Source organism: Phascolarctos cinereus, unplaced genomic scaffold (genome assembly GCF_003287225.1).
Source record: "Phascolarctos cinereus isolate Bilbo 61053 unplaced genomic scaffold, phaCin_HiC Scaffold_726;HRSCAF=1367, whole genome shotgun sequence".
Lineage (NCBI taxonomy): Eukaryota > Metazoa > Chordata > Mammalia > Diprotodontia > Phascolarctidae > Phascolarctos > Phascolarctos cinereus.
In genome coordinates, this window is record NW_027556098.1 from 338,775,278 (window position 1) to 338,794,602 (window position 19,325).

Sequence of the window (19,325 nt, forward strand, 5' to 3'; positions counted from 1 at the left end):
TAATTTTTTGGTAGTCTGAACAGTATGGCACTGAATAAATAAATTAATTTAGGTAGAATTGTCTTTTTTATTATATTGGCTTGGCCTGCCCATGAAAAACTGATATTTTTTCAATTGTTTAGATCTGTCTTTACTTGTGTGAAAAGTATTTTATAACTGTGTTCATATTGTTCCTAGGTTTGTCTTGGCAGGTAGATGCCCAAGTGTTTTATTTTATCTGCAGTTATTTTAAATGGAATTTCTCTTTGTATCTCTTGGTGGTGGGCTGTGTTGATAATATATAGAAATGCTGGCGATTTGTGTGGATTTATTTTATATTCTGTAATTTTGCTAAAGTTGTTGACTATTTCAAGTAGTTCTTTAGTTGATTCACTAGAATTCTCTAAGTATACCACCATATCACCTGCAAAGATTATTAGTTTTGTTTCCTCACTGCCTATTCTAAATCCTTCAATTTCTTTTTCCTCTTATTACTATAGCTCATATTTCTAGTATGATACCGAATAAAGTGGAGATAATGGACATTCTTGCTTCACCCTTGATCTTACTGAGGGCTTCTAGCTTATCTGCATTACAGATGTTTGCTGATGGTTTTTATCATTTTAAGAAAAGCTCCATTTATTCCTAGGCTCCTTAGTGTTTTTATTTGGGATGGATGCTGAATTCTGTCAAAAGCTTTTCCAGCATCTTTTGAGATAATCATATGATTTCTGTTGGTTTTGTTATTGCTATGGTCAATTACGCTGACAGCTTTCCTAATACTGAACCAGCCCTGCATTTCTGATATAAATCCCACCTGGTCATAGCATGTGATCCTGGTGATACATTGCTGTAATCTCCTTGCTAGTACTTTATTCAAAATTTTTGCAACAATATTCATTAGGGAAATTGGTCTAAACTTTTCTTTCTGTATTGCCTCTTCTTGGTTAAAGTATCAGCACTATATTTGTGCCATAAAAGGAATTTGGTAGGACTCCTTTACCTATTTCCCCAAATAATTTATATAGCATTGTATGTTTGGTAGAATTCACTTGTTAATCCATGTGGCCCTTGGGCTTAGGGAGTTCACTGATGGCTTGTTCAATTTCTTTTTCTAAGATTGGGTTATTCAAATATATTAAAAATATTTCCTCTTCCGTTAATCTGGACAACTTATACTTTTGTAAATATTCATTCATTTAACTTACCTACTTATTTAATTCTGTAAAGCTATCACCTATGTGACTGGATACAAAGGCAACAACCCCTAAAAAGCTTCTTCATCTTCTCAAAATTGTTCTCTTCTGTCACACTGCCCCAAACCCCATGAATCAGCAATTCATTTGGGTCAAGGAACTTTTTACTCTAAAATTCAAAATCCTTGAAAGGATTAGTGGGTTACTCATCATTCACATTTTGGTGTAAATTAGTTTAAGCAGAATGATTTCTTCCTATTACCTAGCTGTAATAAGGGAATAAATTTTTTGATTACAGAGGAGAGGGAAAAAAGGTACTTTGGGAGAATGAGTTATAGAAGGAGGACAAACCTGGATAAAAGGACCAACATAGGGGAGTCTGAGCTGCAAGAAGACCCATCTTGGTAAAGCTGGGTGCCTGAATTCAGGGGAGAATGCACGACAGTGAGTGGGAAGAGGACCTGCAGAAAGGTCACATATACTGTGCGTATGATACCTAGGGCTAGTTCTGAACTAGCTTCTCCTTTCTGGAAAGCAGTTGGGAAGATAAGCATTATTAACTATCCATATTCTGAGCAGTGGTCTCTTGTTATTTGACCCTTGCTGATTTTTTTTTTAACTTGCTAACTAACTGTATTCCAGCTTATTATACAGATGTTTTGTCCTGTTCTGACTGAAGCATGGTGGTAGCAATGACATTTGAGCTAATTTCTGTAATCTTAAAAACAAACCTCTCAACCCAAGGATAAACAGCAGATAAGAAATGGTCCTTTCCCAACTTGTTGTCTCATTCCACTTTAATATCTCATATCTCATTCCCAGTTCTTCTCCTGTGGCAGTGAACAAATTTTATGACAATACATATGGAAACCCTTTAAAGGAACTAGTCTGGGGTTAGCTGTTAATGACAAAGAGAATGAGGGTACGCTGTGGACAGTCACACAATAAAGCATGTTAGAGAAATTCTGACAACTTTTGTTTCTTTCATGGAGCTGAGCACAATGCTAGGCACATATCACTTATTTCTGTTTAATTTCCAGTTAACTAGGAAATCAAGTTATTTTAATATTCTGGCTATTTTAAATTTTAATTGCACAATCCTGAATGTTGTTTAGAAAAAAACAAATTTCAGACATTCATAATAAATTCATACTGTATAATTAAAATCATGTGGAATGAAAAGTACAACAGATCCAAACCGGAAAATCAGTCACAAATGAACAACATTAAAAACAAACAAACCAACCCATAAACATTTTTGTTTCAAATAACCTTAATACTTTAAGGATCCATATCTTCATTAATGTCAGTACTCCCTCTTTAGCAAAATTGTCCTTAGTGGACAATCTTTTTGAATTCCTGTGGCTGAAAAAAAAAATCGATCACGAAATGGCTACACACCTCACGATGAAGTGTGAAGCTGTTACTCAGTTGTGCAGATTTTCAGAAATGACAGGTCCACACCAATGCCTGAAGCCTTTCTAGAATGTTGAAATCTGTCAGAATCTAATCTCTACTAGCAGAGCCTTCAAGAACTTAGGGTTTCTTTTATATGATAAATGAGGTATTAATGTAGGACCTTAATAAACATTCAAACTTTTACTCACATTAAAATAGTTTATTACATTAAGCTAAGTTTTTGCAATCAAATTTTAATGTTTTTTGATAGAAATAACTGAAATTTATGCCAGTTTTAAATCAATAGGATTCTGTGTTTATAAGACAGCGGAATAACACTTACTTGAACTTTAACTTCCTGATGGCTCAGAAGAGGCACAAGAAATGGCACAACTCCTGAATCAATCACCATTTGAATCTGTTCATTACCTCCATCAGTTAGGTAAGACAAAGCCCAAACGGTGTCCACAAGAATCTACAGGAAACAGTAACAATTTTAAAAATAACCATTTTGCATACTAAGTTCATCATTTCATGTACACAAAACATTAGGTGGTGGCAGAAAAAGTAGACAAATGTCAAGATTTGCTTCAGGATTACAAATGCCTGGTTACCTGTGATGTTTACTAACAGGCTGCAGTTATTCCCTCAGTTGTGCCTTCAAGATGGACCTCTATCCCAATTCCCCCGCATTTAGATCAGAGAAGCAAGTGTCAGTTTATCAGAATGGAAAATTTCCTTTTTTTGCTACATCTGCCTGGTTTATTACTTAAAATATAGATATTTATAATGTCATTGGCTCTTCTGAAGGGAAACCTATTGCAGCTATCCTGTCTACTGTAAGATTTATAAACTGCTTACTACTTTGGGTCTTTTATCAAATCAAAGATATTTTACACACACACACACACACACACACACACACACACACACACACACACACAGAGATATAGAAAGCAAGGCTGGGCACATTGATCTTTTGCTCTAAAAAAAAAAAAAGAGCCCAAATGTTTTCTGTTCCCTTTTATTCTCTTTAAACCTTCCATAGTGTCTTCAATAAGAGAAAAGTGTTCTACCCAAAGGTTAACTCATAAAACCTTTTTTATTTTAACAGTTTCTGATGGAAATTACCATCATCTGTTATCAGTGGGTCTATCATCACCGAATTACAGCCTGAAGATTCTGATGTTCTCCTCTTGCTCTCTGATTATAACCAGGAACAGAAGTAAATGGTTGTAGCACCAGGAGAAAACTATATAAACAAGCATCTGTATAAAATGAAATCAATATACTCTGTTCCTAACAAAGGATAAAGTATAGTATTTTCCACTGGTCTCTAAGGACATTTACCTTTAAGTCAAAAGCTTTCTAAAAGTCTGAGGTTGCTACTAAGTTTGACCACAGGATATATGGGGTATTACTTGAAAAAACTATGTACATCATAGCCATTCCAGCCTGGTCTAACTTTCTCACTTAAATCCTCGGGCATCTTGAAACTCTCACCTTCCTTGGCTTCCATGACATTACTCTCTTCTGATTCTTTTGGTCTTACTGCTTTCAACCTCCTTTGCTGGTTTCTGTTCTTCCAAGCCTTTGTCCTTGGCTCTCTGTTCTTCTTCTCTAGATACTTATTCACTTTTTCTTATAGAAATCTTATCCACAAATACAATTTCAACTACAACCTTCACAACTCAAGCCCAGTATTGCTAATTGGATTCCCACACCAATACTTCAAACTCAATATAACAAAAACTGGACTTGTTTTTTCCCTCAAACACTCATTCTTTCCCAAGTTCTCCATTCTAAGAGTATTAATACATAACAATACCCAAGCTGTTTTTATTCTTTTAAAGTATGAAATACTTGATTCTTTAGTACTTGTTAGAGCAGAATTTGGAAGCTTCAAAAGATCAGCTTCACTAGTATTGTAAAACTTTTCAGGAGCTAAGATACAAGTTAAGGTGAATTAGTTTCTTAAAATGGTCTGAAGTGTCATATTTTGCTTATTATTTTCCCCCACGTATACCTACCCTTCTAATTCCTCACTTTGAAACATCTACTGCAAGATATTAAATTCACCTACTGGAAGATACACACGGCTCACTCAACTGCATTTACTCATGAAAATCTTTTGCCTTTTCAAATAACCCTGAGTAAAAGGACCCTTTCATCTTTTCACAATAGAAAGCCTAGAAAATATATATTAGAATGTGAGTCCAAAAACAGACCTAGTTAGTTCTTCTGCCTGTGCTTATACTACTGTCTTGGCTATAGTACTCTGCTGTATTCAATTCAATGCATATCTATTAAACACCTAATGTGGACAAGGCATTGCTAGGAATACAGAGAAGTAATGTTCTCTGCTTTAAGTGATCACTATAATTATAGGATTCCACAACTGGAAGGCCTGATAAGTTGCCTACTCCAACCTCATCATTTTACTAAGGAGGAAATTAGGACCCAGATAAGTAAAATGACTTGCCTAAAATAACAGGGCTATGTGTTTGAACCAAAGTCTCCTGGATGTCCTTTCCATTATGTCAGGCTTTCAACTGAGTGTACACGTACTATGATCAATGCCCCTCCACATTATGTTTTCACTCTGCATGCTTTGACTACTGTGATGCCCTATGAGGATATCAAAACATGGTTTACTTTTCCCTCTTATCAAATTCAGCCCCACAGACCACAGGGCTCTTTTTTGATTGAGAGGCCATCAGCATAAGTTCATAAAAACCCTTAATGGTAATGAGGTGTTACTTTTCTTACTACTGTGAATTGTACAGAGTTTCCCCACCTGCTCCCCCCCAACCTCAGCATAGACTGCCCTTTTATTCTCCATTACAAGAATTTCTGTTGCTTATTGACCTTTCTAACCTCTATATCATTGCTCCTTCCAGTCTGTAAGTAGCTTCTGCTGTCTCCTCTTTTACTTTTGTCTCCCTTCCTCTCATGTTTTTTAACTATCATGAAAAACAGCTTTTAAATCCAGTCAATAAAAGTACTTCTTTCTCAGCATCTAACTGACCACATACAGAATATCTTTGTAGTATCTTTGGGTCCTCAGCTCTTCTTGGCTGTTTTAATCAATATCAACTGCTTGATGCCTGCTTCTTTATTGTGAAAGATTCCTATGTTATCATTTTTAGGTACGGAGCTATTCCAAATGCTTTAAGCTGCTGGAAGGCTGACTTCTGAATAAATGAGGGGTTATTGTACTTTACAAATCCTTTATGAAGTACACATTGATGACTCTATCCCAAAAACATATACAGCAGCAGATATGAAGGAGGCTATGGGTCCTATGCAGAGTCACTGTTAAAAATTAACAAATTCTATGTGAAAACAGATACCACAGAAGTCTACGGTAGGGAAATTCTACATGCAACCAAAGATCTTTATCACAAAATCTAAATAGCTAAAAACATAAATTTCTGTTACCTCTACAATAGACTAATAAAGGTTACAATGACAGACAAAATGGAAGAATACCATAATGAAGAATGACAATTTGTATCCTTTGGGAAAACAGATGATATGTATATCAAAATGATACAGGATTTTGGGTTAAAGTTTTATTAAATTATCATATCATCTATGTACCACACCCATTAAAAAAAATGAATTCCTAGAGCAAATCTAGCTTACATCAGGATTACAGCCATGCTACCTGCAACCTGACCAAGTTCTACTGAACTAAAGATGAGAAAGATGAGAGGATACTGAAAGTCTATGCACAGTAAACTAAAGTTGAATATAACTGGCAGTAATATAAATGTTACGAAAACTCAACAGAGATTAATGTTCAAGCATAAGAGCAGATTATTAACTGCTAGCATTCATGTCAATCTGACATGAAATCATCAGAAATGGATGGCTAATTTTGATCTAGCATTGAATGGGCAACTTCAGGAGGACAAAGAATCAAGTGAGAGATAACAAGTCTGCCTTGGAATGTAGACAGTAAAAAATTTATACACGTACTGTACATAGAATGAAAGGGAATGCAGATTAACCATTAGCTTTTACTGTCAAGTTAGTAAATGTGGCTGTATAATTCACAGGGTCATCTCTGACAAAAAAATAGTATGAAACAATTAAGTTTGTAAGCACTTCAGTCGTCTCACAAATAATCACCTATTGTGAGTAACAATGAACAGCAACAAATGTATTTTATTACCTAGAACCACCAAAAGTTAGGATAAGGATAAAAAAAAATATCTGGGGGTAAAAAAGAAAAAATGTTTGTTGAATTGAAAAAGCAGTGCTTTCTACCCTAGATAGTGCAATGATGAGCTTATTGTTTAAAAAACAGAATTAAATGTTATAATGTCAACATCTAATTATTCTCATAAGTATCACAAACAACTTGTGTGTTTCAGAAATCATTTCCTCTCAGAGATGCAGGAGGGAAAACTGAAACTCAGCCTCTCCCTGTGGCAAAGTTCCTTTCCGTTCAATTAATAAATTACTCAGGTTTTTTGATTATTCACAATAATTATACAACTCATTGGGAGCAAATAATTAAAAATTAATAACATTCCAAGGCCTAACAGTGGGAAGAAAAATAGGCCAAAACAGATGACCATTAACTAAATTATAAGTCAAATTCTAATTTTATTATTTAAAATTAACACATTAATTTAGAAGTGGTATTTCTGCTTTCAGGAAATACTGTTTATTATAAAATCACAGCATCATCATATTGGGAAAGTAATATCAGATTCATTTGACTCCTTTTACAGATACTGAAGCAAAACCTGAAGGAGATTTTAAGTAAGGACAATGGACAAAGTGGAGTGCATCCAGAGGAAGGTAATAAGATTGGTCAGAAGATTGGGGATGTTTGGTCTGCAATAGAAATGAAGATGGACTGGACTTATTTTGCTTGGTGCCTGAAGAAATAACAAGGAGCAGTGAATGGAAGCTGCTGAGGTAAACTCAGGTTTGATGCATGGAAAAAATTCTTAACAATTAGAGCTCTCCAAGGGTTGAATGGACCACCTGTGTAGATAGTAGATTTCCCATTATTGGGATACAAACTTGTCAGTAATTTTGCAGAGGGAGATTCTTGGTAAAGGAATGGGTTGGACTAAATGGCCTCTGAAGTCTTTTTAAAAACTTAACACCTATGAAAAATACTTGTCCAAGGCCACTTCTTTATAATAGTTTTAAATTTCTTTATTTGATTAGCCAGGAATACAATCTCCATTATTTCTATGAGAATAATTCTGACAGGAAGAAAAATCGTGACTGATTTCCAAGAATGGATTGCAGTCAAAAGCAGTATGCTTTTTGTTTTGTGGGAAAACAAAAGATTTAACTTCTTAATATAATACCATTTTTATACTTAATGTGCTTTAGAGTCCACTGTGTATGTTTATATACCCTACCTCATTAGAACCTCAAAACAATATTATGAGATAAACAGGTTAGGTTATTTTTATTTCTGTATTGTGTATGAGGAAATGAAGGTATGAAGAAGTTAAGTTGCTCAAGGTTACCCTGAGCTGAGTGGCAGAGAGAACCCAAACCACCTCTTCTAATTCTTAGTCTATGCTACTTTCTACCAGATCACACTGGCATTACCAGGGTCTTCTTGTATTACATCAGATGAAATCAGTGGTGTGGCTATCTTCTTGTCTCTGGATGGAATGATACCATTGGCCAATTAAGGAAATTGCAACTTTGGATATGCATAATCTTCCAAACCTACTGTTAAACCACTGCTTCCAATCTCTTACCTCTTTTATGCTTCTGAATATAGTTTGTTCACTTGATTACCTGTTGCTTTGCCAAAGCCTGTGCCTGCCTTTTGGATGTCACTGTTTAGCAGATTCCTGACCTAATACTATGCTATAAAAATCTGCCCTTATTTTTATGACATGGTCATCATCTGTGTAGTTGGTTTATGGCTTGTAGCTACATTATGTTGAAAAGTTTATTCCTCTACTCCTTGACATTTGTTCACTTGGTCTCAACTGAGGTCCCTTGTTTCTGGTGGAGTCTTTCCACCTTATGTGGGAAGCAGGAAGGAGAGATGGACACTCTGAAGAAAGATGATCAGGTAAAGCCAGGATTATCTTGCTTTCCCCCCCTTCAAGTTCTTTTCTCAACAGTTTTGTTTTTTCTTTTTGGTTGAGACTCATGCCTTTATTTATTTGTAGACTGACAATGTCTTACAGTATTGCCTGGTACACTGTCAGTGAAACAAAGGCAAGTTTTGATTCCAGGTCTTCTTGATACCATGATTGTTCTGATCACTGTACCCCCATATTTCATTTCTTGGATCATATTTCTTCTCCTGTTTTATTTAGGCATCCTCAATAATTATATTTTGTTTAGGCTGAGATTAGATTTAAGGATTCCTGACAGTGAAAAGAAATACTTCGTAACTGGGTAATAGAAGTGTACCTGAAATTCTCATGTACCCCAAATAAAACACCAACTGGATTACTTGTACACAGGAAATCAAGAACTGACACGTATTTCAATAATTCTTTAAGGTTGCACAAAATTTCTTCTCAGTAACTTTGTAATAAGGAGTTCCTTTTGTGGAAATTCCCTTCCCCAATGCAGACCAATAACTCCTCTGAAACTTAGAGCATTCTTTGTGGTTCTGTCTACCTTGTCCAGGCTGAAAGAACAGTAGCCACTCACGGGCCTATTGCTTATACTGACAGGCATGGAAATTTTAACCTGCTTTGTTTTTCTGACCTGGCCTTTCCTCTGTTCCTAAAGGCCTACCATATTCATGCTAGATTTAGCATAGACACCCAATTGCCTTTGGCCGTACCACCAATTAGGACAGAATTATAAAACTACAACTGCATCTACTATCAGGACACAACCAAATCTGCTCAGAGAATGATCTTACAGTACCTTGCCAATAGCAGGCAGTTATGTCAGAACTGAAAATGAAATTTATCAAATATCTTACTTCCTTTAGGTAATTTAACATTTTTATTCATTGGTTTTGGGAATATTCTAAGATCACATATTATCTCCAAAACAGAGGAATTAAATTTACTTCAACTTTAGTCAGCAAAATAAATGGTCTGCCTGAGTAACAACCTTCATATTTTAAATTTTATTCTCTAATCTTCAGTTCTTCCCCTTAAATAATATTCTAGTATTAAAACATGTTGCCATCCAATTAGTCCATGTTAACCCATAACAAGATTAATATTTATGCTTATAGGCAATCTAGAACATAAGCCCATTAAAATCATAATCTTGTTTCTGAATAACGGCTATATTGCTGAAGTTTAATAAACATAATGAAAACTTTGCTGACATATGTTAGAAACTAATATGATCCTAGAGGACACATAATACTCCTCCCATCTCAATTAAGAAATCCCACAGCTTAGCTTAGCATCAGTTTTACTTACATTTATATCTGTATGGTATATGAGGACACATAATGCTGGCAGAATCTGAGGAAACAAAGATAAAAGATTTATCAACTTTAATGCTACTTGTCGGACTTCTTAAAGTATCAGCAAATTCAATTTATTAGAGTAGCAAGCTCAATGGACAGACAGAAATAAATATATCTCCTCTATTAGAAAATGATAATCTGAAAAACTAAAATTAGAAATTTTAACTTTCATTTACATAATCCAACTATTCTGCCCTAGTAAGATAATCTACCTGAAGGGGAAAGAAGAAAAACATTTTATGAAATAGTCCTTCCTGGCATACATGACAAGTAGAAGAATGACACCAGAGATGAGAATATTGGCATTTTATAGCTATATATGAAAAGCTGGATTTTAAGAGTCAACATTTGGGCTCCTTAAGTGGAATAAAGTTTTACTTAATTAGCCACTTGTTTGTGAAGAACAGGGTTTATCATGAAGTCTGTGCAAAAAACACACACGCACAATTTTATTTACTTTTATAAAACTTTGATCTCCCAATGCTGGTCTTGCATACTTCACTTTTCAAAGGACAAGAGGGCATTTAAATCTTTTTCCATAGCAATAAAAAGCTTATCAAATTCTGGTTGTTCTTGATTAAAGGTATGTGTTAAAAACAGCATTATGCCAGTCAACTGACAGAAGAATAAAAGCGAAATATTGATTAAAAAAACCCCAAAACAACCCTATAGTTATTTTAAAAATATGTAAATAAATCTGTATTCGCTTGACTAGGTTTAAATATACAGCATTTTATAGCTTACAAACACAATGACACCATCTCATGATCTTTATAACAACTGTGGCAGGTCTCTATTTTGCAGATGAGACTAAGTGGCTTGCCAAATGACACATGGCTAGTTAATGTCTGAGCAGGCAGATGAATAACTCTCCTGACTCTTTTCCTAGTTCTTTTTCATTGCACTACGGAGATTTATTTTCAATTCAAAATCTAAGTCCTATAAAATTTTGTATTCTGCAATTGCATATTCCTAGGTAAAGGATTAATGTAAACACCACAGTAACAGATAAAATAATTTTATTACTTGTGTAATTTAATAACACAATTCAACACTAACAAGCTTTCTTTTTTCCCCTTTTAAAAGTTATGCTAAAGACTAATCAGGCATTATTCATTATCCTTTTAAGCTATAAAAATATGGCTCTATTAAAAAAGTGTAGATGAATCAACAGTATCTTGCATCTGCAATCAAATAATGATGCATGCAATTGTTCATTAAAATCGAAAGCATAAAGATAAAGAAAATATCTCAAATGGCCATTATAATTCTTTGTTTACCTCCTGTACTGTCTCCATAGGTGGTGGGGGATCCTTATTCCTGCAGAGATTGACTATGACCCATGTGACGTTCCGAAGGAAGGTGATGGGAATGGAGGGATTGATGAAGGACAGAAGAGGTTTGACAACTCCCAGTGATATGACATAATCTCTACATTGAGGACCATCACCTACAGAAATGAAAATCGGTTTAAAAAAATTACATTCAAGATGGAAAACTTTGAAATGTATGCAATGGCTTATGTTAATAGTCTATGTTTCCTCACTATTAATCTAAGAATGGCACAAAATATTTCTGTTCCTTCCCCTTCTGATCTGGGGAACATAAAATTTAACCTACTAGAACCTTACAGTAAGTCACAACATCTTTTTCAAGAGGGTATTTTTGTTAAAATATTCTCTATGAGGCGAAAAGATGGAGTCAACACATATTAAATATAGAGGAAACATAGTGTGCAATGGTAATGCCAGTGTTGAAGAAGTTAGATGATATTCTTAAATGGTCCTTGTCTTAGCCATTTTTTAAATCCGGCACAACTTACCTATAATATTTCCTAAGGCCCACACTGCTTGCTCACAAACATTCTGATGTGGTGAATGGAGAAGTCTCAAAAAAAGAGGTACTGCATCTACAATTATACAATTTTAAAAAATATTTTCAAAAACTGAAAAAAGAACTAATTAAGTTTCAACCTTAAAAAATTATTATAAACAGATATATATGTATGTGTATATATATAGTACACACAAATGTTTATTATGCCATATTGCAAACTTAAATTCTAATCATGCATTTTAAAACTCTTCTAAAACAAAGATTATAATGTTCCAAAAAGGCACCAGACTGCTAGTGCTGTAAGCATCCTACAGTAAACATTAAATTAATTAAAAATTAAAGTAAATATTAAGTAAACGAAAATAGACAGAAACAACTAATCTTTCCTATTCTGAAAACAAAAGCTATATTAACAGGCTCTAAGAAGCCTCAACCTGATTATATAAACTCTGTGAGTGTTACTGTATCCATTTAACAGGTTTCTATAATCACTAATCCCTATTGAAAGTTGGTCAATATCATTTTGCAACAGTGAAAAAACTACTTACTAATCATAAAATATTACCTCACATTAAAGAAATTATATTTATAGAATCCTTATACTTAATGCATTTGACTTACTGAAGTGATCCTTAAAATATTTCTAAATTATTGTGGAAGATTACTGAGCTAGTTAGAGGACCAAGAAACTCTTCTTCCTGTCCTTTTTCCCCTTCTGCCTAAAGGCTGACCTCTATTTCTCTGCTGGGCCGCCCTACATTTATTGATCTTCAAATGGGGAAATAAGTATGGCAGCTGATTTTGGTAAGAGTAATACTAATTTCTATAATATGAGAAAAATTACAAAATGGTTTGTAGCCTAAACAATTTAAACAACTCAACATTTCAATACTGGAATGAAGACTATTAAGGTATGCTGTTAAAAATAATTTGTATGAAAACACAAATCTCAAGTATCTCATACACAAAATATATTCTTTAAATAGTAAGAGGAACAAAAATTACCTGATAGGTTAATGAGAAACAAAGCCTTTAAGGGTAGGACCACAACAATCAAGGGAAACATTATAATCACATACTTAAAAAAGTTAAAAATATAAAATTTAAGCATTTACATTTATTCCAAAAATGAGAAAGGAAGTTTAATTTACTTACTAGACTGTACCACTGCTTGAGTCTGTGCAGAAGTGCCTGATGCTATGTTAGTCAGTGCCCATGCGGCTTCAAATTGTAACGAAGGACTAAAAAGCACATTAAAAAAATCTGTTAACATGAATACACTTAAAAAACATTATATCAAAGCTAAGGCTACACCTACAAAAAAACTGAAATGGGTTGAGTGCTTTGCCAGAAACATCCCTGAACTTAGCTCTGTGCCAACTCCAAACAACTGTAGTGAAAATGGGGAAAAACCTTGTCATATTTAGGAGATGATACAGTCAGTCTGGCTAAAGTTTTCAGAAGGGTTTATTTAAGAGGGTAGTAGGAGATAAAATGAGAAAGGCAGGTTGGAGCTATACTACTGAGGTCCTTTTGAAAGAGTGTGGATCTTAGGTGGAAGGTAGTATAAAGCCAAAAAAGTTAAGCACCAAATTCTCCTAGTACCCTGTCCAACATTCTGTATTTGACAGGAAGTGAGGCAGGAGTTAGCAGGGGAGAATTTACATGGCTAAGCTGGGCACCTGGCCCTTCCCCTTCCCCAGTGTTCTAGTAGAACTGGCAGCCACCAGGGTATCACTCTTTAATCCCCTGCACTATCCTGGAGGGAGGGAAGGATAAAGAAGGAGGTTAAAGCAGGGGACTAAAGCTCTACTTTTTATGTTAACTGCTCCCGAGGGCTAATGCCTCTATGTCTTCAAACCAGACTCTCCACCTCACTAGTTTCTTTTATCCTTTCCTTTTTGTTCCTTTCACCCATGGCAGAAATGGCAGAGGGGGGGCTGCTACTGTTTCCTAGGCAGAACTAGGAGCAATAAGTGAAGTTACAGAGAAACAAATTTAGTCTGAATGTAAGGGAAAAAACTTCCCTAATAATTAAAGCAGTCTAAAAATGAAACAGACAGTTTCTGGAGAGATTATGTGTCTGTCAGTCAGCAAAGAAAGACTATTATCTAGCCTCTGTTTGAATAATTCTAGTATTGGGCAATTCACTGTATAACAATAAAAGCCCAATCAAATTTCAGATAACTCTTGGAAATCTCAAACTCAATGTCCAGTAGGCTTCTCAAACTCACCATGTCCAAAACGAAACTAATCTTTTTCCTTTCTCCTGAACTTACCTATTGAAGTTCCTACTACTTTCCAAGTCACCTAGGCTCTACCTCACTATTATCCTCAAATTCTCACTCACACAGACTCCCCTCACATATCCAATCAGTTGCCAAAACTTGTTATTTCTACTTTCACAATATCTCTTGAATATATACCCCCTTTTCTACACTCACAGTCACCCTCCTAGCTAGTTCAGACAGACCTCATCCTAAAACAATTGCAGTGGCCTTCTGGCTGCTTTCCCAGCTTCAAGTTTCTCCTTACTCCAACTCATCCTCCAATCAACATCATGGTGACTTTCCTAAAGAGCAGATCTACCTATGTCACCCCATCGCTACCCCCTGCTTACTGATCAATAACTTCTCATAGCTCCCTATTATATCCAGGGTCATAACTCCTCTATTTGGCTTTTAAGGTCCTTAATAACCTGCCCCCTTCCTACTTTTCCAGTCTTCTTACCCCTTTCTTCCCTCTAAATACTCCATGCAATAATGACACTGATCTTAATCCAATTCCTCAAACAGGACACACACGTGTATCTTCAACTTCATGCATTTGCATTGGCTGTCATCATGCCTAGAATGCTCTTCTTCCTTACCTCCGATTACTCATTTCCCTGGTTTTCTCAAAGACTCAATTCAAATCCCTCCTTCTGCAGGAGGTCTCTTCTGGTCCCCTCAGCTCTTAGTGCCTTCCCTCTGAGATTACCTTCCATATATTCTCTATTTATCTTGTTTGTTCAATTTTCTGGATGGTTGTCTATCTCATTAGAAAGTGAGTTTCTTATGGGAAAAGACTATGTTTTGCCTTTATTTTCACAGTGCTTAGCACAGTGTCCGAAACGTAGTAAGTACTTAATGCCTGTTGACTTGCTGACTCTAACTGTTTAAAAGTCCTTCTTTATATTAAGCTGCAAACTAGCTCTTTAACTTTCATTCATTGGTCCTACTTCTGCCCTATGGAGTGATGTACAATGAATCTAATCTCTCTTGCACAGGACAACTATCAAATGACCTTTTAATTTTTTTGTTCTTCAAAATTTTTTTAAAAAACGAATTATTTTCTCTTCAAGCTACACACCTGTAATTGCATACTGGACATTTCAAACTAGAAGTCTGAAAGGCATCCATTCAACATTATCTTTCCCCATAACTCATCCATCTTCAAACTTCTCTATCTCCAGGGAGGAAGAAGTCAAGCTTCCAGCCACTTAATTTTGCAATCTTTGCCTCAACCTCAACACCTCACTCTTTCTCCCTCTCTCCCACATATTTAATAAATTGCCAGATCTCTCCAACTACCTCTCCTATATCGAACTCCATCCCTCTATTCTCATGGCCACTACTCTTCAGATCTGCATTGCTGCTTGTGTGGACTATTATAATAGCCTTCTAATTTGACTCCTTGACTCAATCTCATTCCACTCCAGTCTCACTAAAGTCATTTTCCTAAAGTGCAAGCTGGATTAGGTCATTCCACTCTTTGAAAAACTCCACTGGTTCCTTATCACCTTTAGGCTCAAACACAAACTATTTGGCTTTTAATGTTTTTCAAAATCTGGTCCCAACAGACCTTTCTGACCCTATTTCAGAGCATTCCCCTTCTCACACTCAGCAGTCCAGCCAGACTGGCTTATACCTTATACATGACATCCCATTTCCCTTTTCTGGGCCTCTATCCTGGCTCCCTTTCCCTATGAGAATTTTGTTCCCTTCTAAAATCAGCTCCAAACCCACCTTCATGAAGCCTTTTTTGATTCTCTCAGATGCTAATCCTATTAGCTAGAAAATATCCTTTTGTTGACTCTTTAGGATTTTTTATATATACACGATATGCTACCATTCCCCAATAAATGCAAGCTCCTTGAGATGGCTGTTCCATTTGTCTTTATGCCCCTAGCACTGAGCACACAGCAGAGTCTTGAATGACTAATTCTTCTCCAGGTTAAACATCAACAATTCCTCATACAGTCTGGCTTTAAGTGCCCTCACCATCCTGGCTGCTACTGACAAAAACACTCTAGATATGATGGGAATTGGCTGAGTACAACAGGAATATTATTTCTCTTGTTATGAACACTATACATCAATTAATGAACCCAATAACTTGTGCTAATATAAAGCAATTTGAAGTTTACAACAAAGCACCTTCCTTCCAACAACTCCGTGAGATGGTTTAAATATTGTTACCTCCATTTTATAGAGCCTGAGAAAGGTTAACTTATTTGTAGTCCTACAGCTAAGAAGTCTTAAAGGTAGTTTCCAACTTAAGAGTACTGACTCGAAGTTCAGTGATCTTTCCTTCTTAAAATTGCACTGCTGCTTAGGAGTGCTTTAGGTTTTGTTGTTCCCAGTTATTCATATTGAATTTGCAGAACATTAAAAACATTAAATATTTTTGTATGACTCCATGTCCTTATGATGTTTATTTCCTACCCTAAGGGTAGGCTTTTACATTTATCAGTATTAAATTTTATCTTGTCAGATATAGCTCACTGTTCCTACCTGCTGAAATTTCTTTATATCCTAGTTCTGTCACGGAGAGTGTAAGCTATCCCTTCTAATTCTGTATCATATGCAAATCTCATAAACATGCTTTCTATCATTTCAGTCAAATTGATGATAAAGGCGTCAGAAGGGCAGAACCCTGTGGAACCCTCTCTACAAGCCTCCATCTAGTTAAGGAGAATCCACACATTCTCTTTTGATTTGACCTTAAGAATCTATCTGAAGTATAATACAAACCAGATTTTTCTATCTTATCACAAGGATATACCATCAGACACTTTTAACAAATAGCTTGCTCAAATCAAGACAACTGTAGTATTTCTGTGAGGTACAAGAACTATCAAAAAAAATGAGATGAGTTTAGGCTGATTTATTCTTAGTGATCCCAGGCTTACTTCTGCTGTGCAATAATTACTTTTCTAAATATGAGAATCCATGGTTTCCTGTAATTTTACTGGAGATTAATATTAAGCTCATTGGTTTATAATTTCTGTAATACACTTTTCCTCCCATTTAAAAAATTGGGACACTTGTAAGTTCCAGTTTCTGGCACCTCTCCCATTTCCCCACAACTCCAGGAGATTACCAACTACAGCAATCTGGGGATCATATTAAGTTCTTTCAATACCCTGGAATGCAATTAATTTCAGCTGAAAGATCTGAACTCATTTAAATTACGTAGGTACTCCCTAGCTACTTTCAATGCCCAGGTAGTTTGTATTACCTTATTTAGTCTGAAGGCAAGACAGAAAACAAATCAGAGTTGGTTACTTTAGCTTACTCTGTAAATTAACATTTACCCAAAGCAGTGGACCTATCTTTTCTTTTTTGCTCTTAATATACCTAAGTTCTTTCATTGGCATTTTTTATTTGTGGCTCTCATTTCATTTTGGCCTTTCTAAAATGTTAACTTCCTAACATTCTAAGTATCTCTCTATATCTAATGTTCTCCTTCTCAACATTACAAATGCTATGATTACATATATGTTCACTTTGTCCCAAGATGCTCATTATTTCCATATGCCCAACTAGTTATTTCCTTTGGGTGATACTCAGAAAATAGCAGTGAACACCACTGTCCTCTCTGTCTTCTAAGCACTGTAACGGTCAAAAAAAAAAGTAATAAATTTGTCATGAGTTTTGCTTTTACAGAGAAAAAATTTGTAATAGATATCCAGATAATTTAAGATCTCCATCAATACCATACTTTTCATTTCAAGACAAAGAAAGAACAATTAAGCGTGCTACACAAGACTGGAATGGGTGACATTATGAAATAATACGTTCCCTGAACTGGAAGTGTTTATGCAGAAGCTGGACAGTCATCTGTCATCTGTTATTGCTGAATGAATTCTTTGCATTAGGTGAGGAGGCTGGAATAAATTTTCTAAGGTTGATCCCAAACTATCCAGTCTTCACCTATTAGGCATTTAGCTGTAGATTTTGATATGAGAAGTTTTATAGTTTAACTGTCTTTGTTAGAGACAGATAGCAATTCAGTCTTTTCTTTGGAAAGGAAGAAATGATAGGAAGAGTGCTGAGGTAAATGTTTAATAGAGAGGTAAGATAAAAGAACAAATAGGAATACAAGTGAGAGAAAGCTGAGAACTAAGGTGGGTCATGTAATTTTTTTAGTTTCCATTAAGGGCTTAGACTAAAATACATTCTAAAGAATGTTACAATGTTGTTGATGATTCTGGGCAAGCCACTGGTGTCCAAAAGTTTAATGTATAAATATTGTATTCTATCAGTTAGCTAATAGTTGTAGGTCTTTCCCAAGCTAAACTGGTTAATGCATTAAACACAAAGTAGCAGTCAGTCAATAAACATTTGCTAAATGCTTACTATGTGCCAGGTACCGTACTAAGCAATGGGAATACAAAAAGACGCAAAAGATAAATCCCTGTCCTCAAAGACCTCACAATCTAATGGGGAAGACAACAAGCAAACAAATACATTCAAATAAGCTATACAAAAAATAAAAAGGAAATAAGAGGGAAAGTTCCAGAATTAAGAATAGTTTGGGGAAAGTCTTCCTGTAGAAGATGGGATTTTAGTTGAGACTTAAAGGAAGCCAGGGAAAGTAAGAGGCAGAGATGACAAGGGGCAGCATTCTAGGCATGAGGGACAGACAGAAAAAATGCCCAGGAGAGATGGAATTTCTTGTTTGTGGAAAATAAGGTGGTCAGTGCCACTGGTTCAAAGAGTACAGGGTGGGGAGTAAAGTGTGAGAAGACTAGAAAGGTAGCAAGGGTCTAGATCACAAAGGGTGGGGGGGGTGAGGTGAGGCAAGAAGCAGGCAGACCCACTAGGAAACTACTGCAACAGTCCAAGTGAGGTGATGAGAATCTGCACCAGAGTGGTAGCAATGTGAAAGAAGAGGACATTTGAGAAAGATGTTGCAAAGGTGAAGTTGACAGGCTTTGTCAATAAATGTTGACATCTGTTACAGGGGGGTAGGGGGGAAGAGTTGAGGAAGAGATTGTGAGGAGCTGGAAGTTAATACTTAGGTTGCAAGTCTAAGGGATAGAAAGAAGGTATTGCCCTCTATAGTAATAGGGAAGGGAGTCAGGGGGTTGGCTTTAAGGAGAAGGACAACGAGTTCAGTTTTGGACATGTTGAGTTTAAGATGTTTACCGCACAACCGATTTGAGATGTCTAAAAGGCAGCTTGGAGATGAAAGATTAGAGGTCA

The 19,325-nt window shown here is 35.7% G+C and overlaps 1 protein-coding gene across 1 annotated transcript in view; it reads right to left on the reverse strand.

The window, feature by feature from the left end:
• Nucleotides 1-19,325, reverse strand: part of KPNA3 (karyopherin subunit alpha 3) — a 109,573-nt gene that overhangs the window by 17,330 nt on the left and 72,918 nt on the right. Inside the window, exons 7-11 of the mRNA XM_020993701.2 lie at nt 13,009-13,094; nt 11,840-11,926; nt 11,298-11,467; nt 9,968-10,012; nt 2,917-3,048 (exon numbers count right to left, since the gene is read on the reverse strand). Coding sequence (XP_020849360.1) covers nt 2,917-3,048; nt 9,968-10,012; nt 11,298-11,467; nt 11,840-11,926; nt 13,009-13,094 — 520 coding nt within the window. The remainder of the gene's footprint in view (nt 1-2,916; nt 3,049-9,967; nt 10,013-11,297; nt 11,468-11,839; nt 11,927-13,008; nt 13,095-19,325) is intronic.